Source organism: Dendropsophus ebraccatus, chromosome 2, assembly GCF_027789765.1.
Source record: "Dendropsophus ebraccatus isolate aDenEbr1 chromosome 2, aDenEbr1.pat, whole genome shotgun sequence".
In the NCBI taxonomy this organism is placed as follows: Eukaryota; Metazoa; Chordata; class Amphibia; order Anura; family Hylidae; genus Dendropsophus; species Dendropsophus ebraccatus.
Window position 1 is genome coordinate 125,478,656 of NC_091455.1, and position 12,460 is coordinate 125,491,115.

Here is a 12,460-nt window from a genome sequence, read left to right on the forward strand (position 1 = left end):
GTAGTGTCATAGGGTTGAATGACACTGGATTCACAGTGGATTTCGCTGTGAATTCGCAGCGTGAAATCCGCTGTGGATCTGGTAGGTGTGAAGGCACCATCACTGTATTTATTTCTGTGGATCTGTTGTGAGGCAACTGGCCCTAGCAACCAATCAGATTCCAGCTCCCTTTGAAAATGAAAGTAGTAATCCTATTGGTTGCTAAGGCTTCCAACTGCCATTTTTGCTGGAAGCTGAAGCACTGTGTGTGCAGTGTGGAGATTCTCCAAGTCATTTCTATGGGGCACTCTTCCCCCTCCCCCTCCTGTACATCTGGTGGGGAAGGGACCTTCGCTCTAACCTTTACCGGGCACCCAATGTATCTGTGTGCCAAATTTGGGGTCAAACGGTTCAGGCGTTTGGAAGTCTATACGGGACGGACAGACAGACAGACTTTCATTTTTATAATATAGATTTGGCATCTAACTTTAAATGAAAAGAATGGATACAGTGAGAAGTAGTATAGGGGTAAGTTCACAGGCAGCAGATTTCTTCTACTGTTTAAAGGGGTATTCCCCCGAAGAGCAAAAAAAATTAAATGCTCCCAAACCTAGCTGGTCTTACTCACCAAGTCGCCGTGAGTATTTTGCGCCGTCTCCCATCTTTCTAGCTGCTGTCGTTCTTGTGACACGGTGCAGCAGAGCTGAGATAGGTGGGTGGACGGGTGAGACCGATCTCTTGAGCCCAGGGGGAGGGGGTGCCGCCAGTAAACTGGGATGGTGAGGGTGATGGGGGTGCCGCGGGCGAGCAGCACAAGTGAGCCGCGGGTGAAGGGGGGGGGTGCCGTGATTGAGCCCAGCGCGGGGGGGGTTTGGGGGAATGCCACTGGTATACTGGGACGGTGGGCGGGCGGCACGACGGGACGGGAGGTGCCGCGTATGGGCCTAGCGGGGGGGGGGATGCCGCCGGTAAGATTGGGTGGTGAGCGGGCGGCACGAGTGAGCCGCGGCTAACAAGGGGGGAGGGGTGCCGCGATTGAGCCCAGCAGAGGAGGGCGGTGCCGGGTAAACGCTGCCGCAGGTCACGGGAGGTGCCGCGGAAGAGGCCAGCGGAGGTCGGAGGAAGAAGCGGAGGAAGATTTCTCCGGTGGTGAGCTGGCGGGACGAGGGAGCTGTGGTTAACAGTGAGCCGTGGGTGACTTCAGTTTGGCTGGGTTACATGCTAACCCGGCCCATTAAAGAGAAGGAAGACACGTGATGCCGTCTCGGAGGGTGCGGGCCAGGAGCAGGGAGCGTGTCGGGTTGGACTGAGAGGTGATGATTCTATGCAATCCGTGGGGGTAGATGTACCTAGATAACAGCAAAACTGTGCAGAATCTTTAATACCTTCATATTGGAAAGATGGAAAGCTACGGGTGGGCGACGTATTAATGCAAAAATAATTTTGGGGGGAATACCCCTTTAAGTCGGTAACACTGGTCTGAAATAGAGATGTTGCAGAAGCTTCTGTGTGCAAATATAACCAAAATGTTTTTTTTTTCTGTTTGGTATCCACTTCTGGTTTTGGCTATAAAAAGGATGCTAAATACTGACATAAGCAAGGAGGTCCTTAGTTCAGAAAATAATAGGATTCTGGCCACCACATTCTTTAAAAGACAACTGCTCTAATGGAATGTGTCTTGGGTTTTGTTTTTTTAATTGGTCCTTTCAGGTCTGTATAAATTTTCTCTCTGAACAACACTTCCCTGAATGGCTGCTTGCCTTAAATATTGAAAACTGTTCACTACCACCTAAATATTTGTTTACTGTCAAGGCAAGCAAACGTTATAGAACAATGAATCAATATGATGCAAAGGAAAACTAGGTAATAACAAAGAGGCAGAAGAAGAAAACAGCTACATTTATACTCTCTGGCCATTTATTAAAAAAAAAAAAAAAAAACACAAACAAAACCTGATCTGCTGCTGTAAAAAAAAAAAAAAAAAAAGCCAGCACTCTAGAGTAAATGTATACCATGGTGGTTTAGTGAGCCCCAACCCAAAGAAGAGATAAGACGGCAAAAACAGATCAATAATTAAAACAGATATCTGAGGTGGAACCTGCTGAATATTACTGCTCTGATTTACATTTATCATGTCTCTGGGGTTTCCTAGAATAAGCTACTTCTGTAAGAGAAAAACTGTGCAGAAATAAGTAATATACATACCGACACTTGGGCAGCATCCGTGTACTGTAGGCCAAAATAATCCGTTTCCACTAAATCCAAATGGTATACAATCTGGTCAAACAAATCCTGCCCTTTGGCTTGTTTCTGAAATAGAGAAGAGCCCCATTGAGTAAACTGTTTACTAGTGGCATTGTCATCATGCATTACAAAACAGTTTTTTTTAAATCTTGCTACTTCAGAACTTAACAAAGGTTATGGACACACTTTTGCAGTTGATCCAAAATGTGAAAATAAGAAACTTTCTAGTCTTTACAAGAAATGTCCTACCATTTAGCTGCTGCTTCGAGGAAGATGAGCTAAATCAAGACAATCTACAGGAGCAAATCATATAGATAGAAGCGTAGGGAAAAATAGAGCTCGTACAGAACATTGTAGAGGTTGTGGAAGCTAAAGTAGTTTTTAATTGGAGAAAATTTATTAGCACTATCAAAAGTACAAAAGAAAAAATTCAAATGGTGTCTGAAAACTTTAAGGATGCATACATTATTCAAAATCAAATGCCTTCACCAATAACAGATAGCATGTTTTATAAAATGTTGTACTGCCACAAAAAATGTTGTTCAGACACATTTTATGAACAAGATTTCCATTAAAAGAAAACTATTAGAATGTTGGAAAACTCTATACTACTGATATGTCCCTATACCGCATGGGGTGCTGAGGATGAAGGTCAATTTATTACCTTCATCCTCTGTGCTGTTTTCATGATATTTGCCGTTTATTCCATATGCCGAGAAGGCGTTTTGGTGCACAGTGCATCGATCCGCCCGTCCAGCCCTCCTGTTCTAATGGATATCAGCAGAGTGAGCTGGCTGGTCATTAGTAAGTCCCACCCCCAGTGCACCAAAATGCTTTATTAGCATAGGGAATAAACTGCTAATATCAAGAAAACTGAGGATGAAGGTAAGAAATTTACCATTATATAGGGACATATCAGCAGGTTACATTCTTCTAAACTGCTGATAGTTTCTCTTTAAAAAGGAACCTGTCGCAAGTTTCATGATGCTCAAACAACTGCAACATAGTATACCGACAGCCTTCTTTTGTATAGCAATATATGATTTACTGTGAACAAAGGCATTGGGACATTCCCCAGCAGCTATGCAATTGGGGAGAAGTTCCCAGTCAGCTTTTAAAGAGGCACTGTTGCGAAAACAAATTTTAAAGAACAGGGGTTGTGATTGCAGGCAGTTTTGCAATATACTCTATTTTTAACATTTTTTTATGATTAAATCAATGTTAAACATGCACCACAAGGTGTCTCCCTTCCTGTCAAACTGTGGACCATGCTCCCTCTGTGCTGATATTTGGTCTAGTTTTTTGAACAGAGAAAACTGAGGAAGTTCCAGTGCCTCTTTTAAGTGAATCACTGTACAGAGGGAGAGCCTGTGAAAGTGTTCCACGATGCCCATGGTTATGACACACAAGAGAGCAGGTCTATATGGAAGCACATGACGTCCACATAATACTTCCATATCGCAGTTACACAGATAGTTATATTAAATAGCAACTTGGCATTCAGTGGGACTGATGGATTCATGTAAAGATCGAACAGACTAAAACTCTGTATTGGAGGCAAACTCTACTTTAATGCCTATAAAATAGGATGCCTCCAACTTCAGCCCTTGGAAACCATATGATAGGTCTCACACCTGGAGATTGTATGTAGCTATAATTAAGCCCTCTAAAGTTAAAAGGGGAATTCAGGATCAAAAAAATGTGTTTAAATAAAACTATGGTCAAAAGATATAAAACCGTAACTGAAAGTGTAACTAACTTTTTTTTCCAGAAATTAACAGTACAAGCCATTTTAAGAAACTCTAATAGGTTTTATTAAACAAATCACCTCTTTCTGTACTCAGAAAGCTGTTTTGTAGCCCCCCTTCATATCTGCTCATTATCAGGCAAAGCTGTAGTCATTACAGAGGAGCAAAGTGAAGACTGGTTTGCAGAGTCCATTATAACCGAGGGATAGGCCCCTAGGAGGATGAATGAGCAGGAAGAGGAGAGAAACAGCTGTGCGGTTTGGAGAGTTTGCAGGATGATATGCTTTGCAGGGCTGCCTTTGCTCCTCTCTAGGCTCACTCATCTCCCTCGGCCCCGGGGGAACACAGCAAAACAGCTTTTTCAGTACAGCAGGAAACTCTTTTGCTTAATAAAACCTATTATAAAGGTTTCTTTAAATCTCTTGTACTATTGATATTTCTTAATTTATAACAGTTACACTTTAATACAGTGTTATCACTAACAGTTGCATGATGGACTAAAACAATATTGTGTGACCCCTCCTAAGACTCCCCCCTTTTCCATAGACAATGCATAATCTTATGATGTCACAGGAGGCTTGTCTGGATCACCTCCCTTCCAATTGATGTCACCATCTTTGAACAGCCCCTCTAGCCTACTTTACCATATCCCTGTCATACACAAAAGTACATATATATCTTTATTGTGACATTTAAGCAGAGAACAAAGGGGGACATTTACTAAGGAGTCTAATGTGTGCAACTATTCTGAGGATTGGTGTATATTTTGTTCCAATATCTTGTGACTGATTTATTAAAATGTAGCACTGTCATAGTGAATGTATCAACGTAAAAAGTTGAAAAAAAGGCATACAAAAAGATGCAAAAATTGCGCTGGCATATTCCCCTGGTACTAACCAGACGTAGGCTTGAACCTGTTTGTGTGCCTTTTTAAAAAGTAGTAACTTATAAATTGGATGGTAATTCCAGATTATGCAAATTTTGGGGTAAATACTCAAAACAGATTCAGGGTACAAACACACACACCGTATACGCTGCGTATTTACTGCTGCGATACGCAGCAGATGCGCAGCAGATTAGATCTATACAACTGAACACAGCATCAAATCTGCACCATTAAATCTGCTGCAGATCTGCTGCGTATTTGCTGCGTATCTGCTGCGTATACGGTGTGTGTGTTTGTACCCTTAAAGAAAAAAAGTCTCAGCTAGAAAATATTCGCCTGTTGAAAACTGGTTCGTAAATAGAACTTCCACCAATGTGTTTATAGCATGCTGCCTTGTGCTGAATGATGTAAATGAAAGAGCAGACAGGGGATAACTGCAGCAGTTGCTGTGACCTCACTGTGATTGTCTAAAATTAGATGTTCTGCAACAGCTCTGGGCGGGAGTCTGGCAGGAGTGCTGTGGGAGTGGAGGAGTTAGGGTAGAAGGACTGTGATGGAGAGCTGAGGGAAAGCAATGTATTCTGTGATTTGTAATACTGAGCAATTGCTCAACTAGAAAGTACAAAACTAAAACCTGAACAAGAAATGAGTTTTTCTTACTTTCAGAAGTGGGGCAGACAGGTAAGCAATGCCATGTGTTTCCGAAGCACTTTTGCTCATTTTCAATGAGATTACATAATTGTCATTCCACTGAGAGTATGTAAATGTCGGCCCCCTTAACCCGCTGCCACCCGGAGCATACTTTACCTAGTCTGCGGCAGGGCCAGGCACTGATTGGCTGAGCAGGATCTACAGGGACCCGAAGCCTCAAATGCAGCCAGAGTGCGGACCAGGTAACATATGCTCCAGGCAGCGGCGGGTTAAGGGGGCTGGCATTTACATACTTGCAGTGGAATGACAATCCCGCTGCGAATATGTAATCTCATTGAAAGCGACAGTTTGGGATCCGCAGTAGATTTCGCTGTGAAGTCACAGCATAAAATCCGCTGAATCTAGCCATATGGTGTGTTTTTTATTCCTTTTTTGTTAAAATTTTTTGACATAAAATTCACTGCAATGTAGTCTTTATTTTGTATCTTAACAAAATCCTTCACTGCTGTATGAACTCAAGTATTCACCATATAATTGCGCAACTCACATAACTTTGATATCTAGGTTTAAGATTGGCATCTAGTGAAGCTTATTATTATTCTGCTTACAGATTATTTTTGGCTACCTTATCTGGTACCTTGGAAGTTGACTCTCCCTAGTAGACTCTCCCTAGTAAAGATGAGGTAGACAACCAACATCTGTGCTTTCCAAGCCAATTGCAACAGTAGGTGGTGCAAGTCATTTTGAATATAAAAAGACAGAGGGGTCCCAGGAGAGACAGGAGCATCTGTACCCATGCACGGTGTTAGTAGTAGCCGTGTCATGGTGTTTTGTAAATGTATATGATGGCATATCATTATGGTGTTGGTCACCCCAAAGATCTCTGTCTTCACCAGTGCTCCCATGGCTGAAGTTTCTTTCGCAGATGAAGTATTAAGCTTCTGGTGATGATGTAACTTCCTAACTTTCCTATCAAGTATTATGCCTTTGTGAACGCAATATCACACTATTTCTTTCAATCAATTTGTTATTTTACTAATATCATATCATTTCCTAAAACTTGACAAAGCAACCACGCTTAAGCTATAGCTCTCAGGCAATACAAACTATAGCAGGACATTTATTCAAGTATTTTAAAACAAGAAGACCATTTGTAGAAAATATTGAATCTGCAAAATTCCTGTTTACATTGACTCCTATAAAAGGCGCAGTACTTTGTTTTAGTTTCTGTGGTCACCTTTCCAGTTTCACTGAATGTTGATATTGTTTCCATGAATAGGCTGTATTAAGTCTATTTGGCTTTAGAGACTGTTCTGGCAAGGTTTGCGGAAAGTATTCTATCGTTATATAAGCATAAAGCACAAGAATCCAATGTTAAACAGGTACCCACAAGAAAAGACTTGATTGGATAGGAAGAACAGGCATTACAATAACCCATCAGCAGCTTCAAAATTAAGAGACAGTTAGACAAACACTTTAAAACCATAATATAGCCAATTGAAAGTGCGGCATATCAAAAGGGAAATCCAATAAAAACAAATTGCACTTACCACTGAAAACAAACAAACCAACTATTATTTAAGGGTCTGTGCCAAAAATAATATAAGCACTATTCATGTTAAATATGGTCACAAAAAAGAAAAGAAAAAAAAAAAGTTTTATCTCCAGGTGTCACAAACCTTGTGTGTATCCTACCTCATAGCCTAAATAGCCTACCTCAGGAGTTGGTAACAGAGGCAAGGAGCCTTCCTCACATCCATTAATTCTGTCCACATCTGCAGACCCATTCATTTCTATAGGCTCATGCACACATCCATACAGGATCCAAGCTGAATAAAGGGATCAGTGCCATTGCCGACGGCTGCACATCAGTAGTCCTGTCCATAGCTGCAGGTCTGTGACTACAGGCAGGACTACGGAAGCATGTACCTGGCCTAAAGTCCCTTTTACTTTTATATTTAGGATTTATTTGCAATACCTTTAGAAGGCATGATATATTGTGTGGCCATGCTGTGCAGATGATCAGTGTATCTTTTGTGCAGCCATTTAAATGTATTGCTATCGGATGCACATCCTCTGTTCATACAGGGAGTTTTCCGGTTGATAGGGATATATTTTGCTTCAGTATAAACATTCCCACAGCAGTTCCAATTACAATACACATACTGTAAGGCTATGCTTACACACAATATTGTGGGCTGTTTTGAGTCATAAACAAAAAGCTGCTAAAAAAGAAAGTGACCAACAAATTTATGCAGATACCATAGCCTCCCAGCTCTTTAAAAACTGAAAATTACAAATATGGGAAGAATTATTTGACTTTTCCGGCACCTATGAGCATCCATTTTATTCAACAGTTGCACGAGGTTGAGTTAATTGGTTGCATGCATTTGATCAACAAGGGCATGAATTTTCCGGTTAACCGTAAGCACTGCACAAAAAGGTGGTGTGTTTTTTTTTTTTTTTGTGCAAACAATCTTTATCAGCCAACATATACTATCATGTGGTGTTTGAACTTCAGCATTCATTGGGATTTGTAAAAAAAAAATAATTTAAGACTATGTTCACACGCTGTACAAACAACGGCCGTTCCAGGTAAATGGCAGTTGTTGAACGATCATTAATTCTGGACATAGGTAGCGTTAAACAATAGCATTTGTACAGCAGGTGAATATAACCTAAAAATGTTTGAACAATGAAGCAACTGTACAAAAAAAAAAAAATAGCTACAATCTGATGAACAAAGCCCTTCATATATGCTTCATAAATTCCCTATTTAGCTTGCAAAGCAGAAATCTGCTAAAAAAAAAAGCCATATGCAGTATATATAATTGATTATAAATCAGGCTTACTAATGTTTGGATTTTTGTAAAAAAAAACAAAAAAAAAACAAAACTACTGTTTTACTTAATACATCACACACACACAACATTGATTTTAATCAGTACTTTTGATTAATAAGTAAAAAGTATAACTTTGGATTTATTAACAGCGGTGGTTAGAGACTCATGCGGCTCCTCAAAGTGTTCACACCTGGCAGTTTATATTGAGAATTCACCTGAAAAAAAAAAAAACCAGATATGGTTTTAACCCTTATAGGACAGAGCTAATTAAAATTTTTGCATTTTCTTTTTGTCCTCCTTGTGCTTAAGTGGCCATAGCACTTGCATTTTTACACCTAGAAAACCACATGAGCCCTTATTTTTTGCGCCACTAACTGTACTTTGCAATGACAGGCTAAATTTTTGCATAAAGTACACTGCGAAACCAGAAAAAATTCATGTGTGGTAAAATTGAAAAAAAAACCCTGCATCTTTTATTTTTTTTCGTTTTTATGCCGTTCGCCCTCGGGTAAAAAAATGACTTGTTATATATGTTCCTCAAGTTGTTACGATTACACTGATATACTTATATTGTATCTGATGGCCTGTAAGAAATTCAAATCATTGTTAAATATATGTTCCTTAAAATCGCTCCATTCCCAGGCTTATAGCGCTTTTATCCTTTGGTCTATGGGGTTGTGTGAGGTGTCATTTTTTGCGCCATGATGTGTTCTTTCTATCGGTACCTTGATTGCGCATATGCGACTTTTTGATCGCTTTTTATTACAATTTTTCTGGATTTAATGCGACCAAAAATAAGCTCTTTTGCACTTTGGGATTTTTTTGCGCTTGCCCCATTTACCGTGCGAGATCAGGAATGTGATTAATAGTTTGGGTGATTACGCATGTGGCGATGCAAAACATGTTTATTTATCACATGGGAAAAGGGGGGTGATTCAAACTTTTATTAGGGGGGGGGGGGTTTGACGCTTATACTAGAATCCCCCCTGGTTGTTATTAATATGGGCCTTAGATTGACATAACAAAATATATAAATTTATAATATTATACATATATAATATAATACATTTATAATATTAGTATGAAAATTCAATTCTAAAATGTTTTAAATTTTTTTTTCTTACTAACTCCTTGCATAGAAGTGAATAAGTTTGCTACTGCACTATACTCCTTTGTATGCCAGTTTCATACAACATTAGCTTTCTGCTGGATTATGAATATATGCATTGCTTCTAAGGGACAATATTACTCCATACAGACTGACCTGTATGACACTGCAGAACTGCAAAAGTGCACAGTGTGGACCAGCAAAACTACAACCAGTTTGGGGGATCTAACTACAGAGAGCAAACTACTTAAAAGGGCAAAATCACCTACAAGAGGAAACTGCATACTGGAGAAACTACCTACAGGAACACCACCATACTGAAGGAAATTACATAGTGGAAGCAACTACCTAATGGGAAAGACTACCTAATAGGGGGTCCTTCTACTCACCAAACAATTTCCCCTTCCCATAAACCTACTTAACTACCCCACACCAAACAGCAATATGTAGTGTTAAGGACTCTATAGGTGGAAAAAAGGGAAATAGAAAGTGCAGGGCCCAAGTTGTTTGTCTGGCAAGTTCATAGCTGGAAGAAACTGTCAAGGCAGTCTAGACCGGATGGAGAGAAGACACCACCTGTGAGTCAATGAATATGACAGCACTGTAACTTTACAGTACATAGCCATCAGATATACACAGGTATTGTGCATTGTGTTTTCAGTAGTTTTGTCTTTTGTACATATTTATTCGGTTGTAGTGCCCCAAGGTGGAAAAGAAACCAATAGTCTATATAATGACTATTTGACAGCATCTTAAGCCAAAACCCTTTTGTCAAAACCCTGTTGACCGAAAGAAATTTCTAAAACACATGGTAAAAGTGGTGTACCGCATACAAGAAAGTTGGTGGTTGAAATTTTGCTGGCGTTATGCTGCATCTTAAAACTGCAACACTATACCACTTTGTTCAAAATCTACAGTTGCAGATTCGCAGGAGAATCAGCAACAATGCATTGTGGTTAGAATGCCGATTTTGAAACTCTGCAGCATTTTCATAGCATAAGTTGATGTTCTGCAGTTTTCAAATATGCATAGCAGGTCCATTTTAATGCAGATTTGGACACAACTTGTCCAGATCCCATCCACTTTGCTGCTACTGTATATTTTCTGCACACAATCCCCAGTGGAAAATCTGCCACATAATACCCCAACTGGCATAGCTCTACCTCAGATTACTGCCATTTTGGCTCTCAATTTGGCTGCCGAATTCGAACGATAATCGTACGTGTAAACGCAGCGAAAGATCAAAGGCGAACGAGAAATCATTCATTTTGATCTTTCAACATGTTATCAAATCGTCGTTCGCAAAAAATTCGCAGATCGTTCCGTGTGAACAGTCGTTCGCCGATTTAACCAATGTGTGACATAGGCTTAAGGATCGCAAAACTAATTTTCCATACGATATATCGTACCATATAAACGCTGATAGTTATGAAAAAAAAAATTGTTACTCCGACATCGTTAATCGTAAGATCGGGCCAATTATCGTTTCGTGTAAACGCTCCATATGAAAAGCAACTTAAGACTGAACAATTCAAAAACATATAACACCTTGTATTTTGAGGTACTATTTGAGCAGTGCCTTAAAAAATGGAGAAAAAGCAAATAAGTCTGGAAAAACAGCAGTTTACTACTGGTGGAACATAATCCTAGAAGCGCGCCTGATACTCAGCACTCGGTTGTGGCTACACATCAGGCCTAGAAAAAGGAGCCTTAGGGTAGTACATTTTGTACTGCTGATTTTATGCTGAGTAAAACAATATAAATAGTCAAAGAATAAAATCCCCAGTGTATACAGTACATGTGAACACACCCTAAGGGTTCTTTTACACAGCCCAGTAAAAGGTGTGTTCACAGTGTAGATATGCAGAAGATAAACAGTTTCTTCACTAAAATAAATCCATTTATATACAACTAATTACAGAAAATCTGCAGCAAATCTGTATGTGTTAATCTACCCTAGGGCCAGTTCCACACATACAGTATTGCAGATTTCACGCTGGGGGCTCAGCAGCTAAATCTGCTGCCGACCTGTGTTCTACCATTTTCTATGGCTTTACATACTCACAGCAGATTTTTCATTTTACTTCGCAAATGCAAAGCCTCTTACCACTTAAAGTGACTGTACCACCAGGCCCAGGCTGAAGCACTGGAGGCGGGCCGACCCACCCTTAGTGGGAGGAAACCCTAGCCCCTCTATGATAGGGTTCCATTGATTCTAATGGAGTCACGTCATGGAGGGGCTGGAGTTTCTTCCCACTGGGGGTGGGTCTGCCCGCCTCCAGTGTTTCAGCCTGGGCCTGGTGGTACAGTCACTTAAACCCACCGGTGCCGGGCTAATAGATTACCTGTCCATGCTCCCGTTAGCTTCTCTGGCTCCTTGGTGTTCCACTCAGCCAATCAGTGTGCTATCCCATTAAAGAGACAGTTTTTTTAATGTTGGTGCCATGTTGCCTAAGATGGAGTTACCACTTATGTGATGTGATTTAAAATTCATAAAAATAAAGGTTTAAAGGGGTACTCCAGCTGGGGGGGGGGCACTTTTTTGCTGGGACCGGGGAGGAGGTGGCTGAGGGAAAAGACATCCACTTACCTCCCCGGCTCCAGAGGCGGGTCCCGCATTGCGGCGCTCCGGTGCCCGGCTGATTCCAGGTGTCTGACGCGCGTCCGAGAGGCGGGATCTGAGCGGACTTGAAACGGATCCCGCCTCCTTCACCAAGTGGCTGAGCGGACCTGAAACCTCACGTCTCAGGCCCGTGTCAGACACCCGGAAGCGGCCGGGAACCGGGCACTGGAGCGCCGCAATGCCGGACCCGCCGCTGGAACCGGGGAGGTGAGTGGGCGTCTTTTCCCTCAGCCACCTCCTCCCCGGTCCCAGCAAAAAAGTGCCCCCCCCCCCGCTGGAGTACCCCTTTAAGTGTGGAACACAAGGGAGCTAGGAGCTGGAGAAGCAAGCTGGAGCGTGGTCAGGTAATCTATTAGCCTGGCAATGGTGGGTTAAGTG

The 12,460-nt window shown here is 41.3% G+C and overlaps 1 protein-coding gene across 1 annotated transcript in view; it reads right to left on the bottom strand.

The window, feature by feature from the left end:
• The window catches only part of EPB41L4B (erythrocyte membrane protein band 4.1 like 4B), a 144,150-nt gene that overhangs the window by 64,525 nt on the left and 67,165 nt on the right, over positions 1-12,460 (bottom strand). Inside the window, exon 2 of the mRNA XM_069958239.1 lies at positions 2,185-2,289. Within this exon, the coding sequence (XP_069814340.1) occupies positions 2,185-2,289 (105 nt within the window). The remainder of the gene's footprint in view (positions 1-2,184; positions 2,290-12,460) is intronic.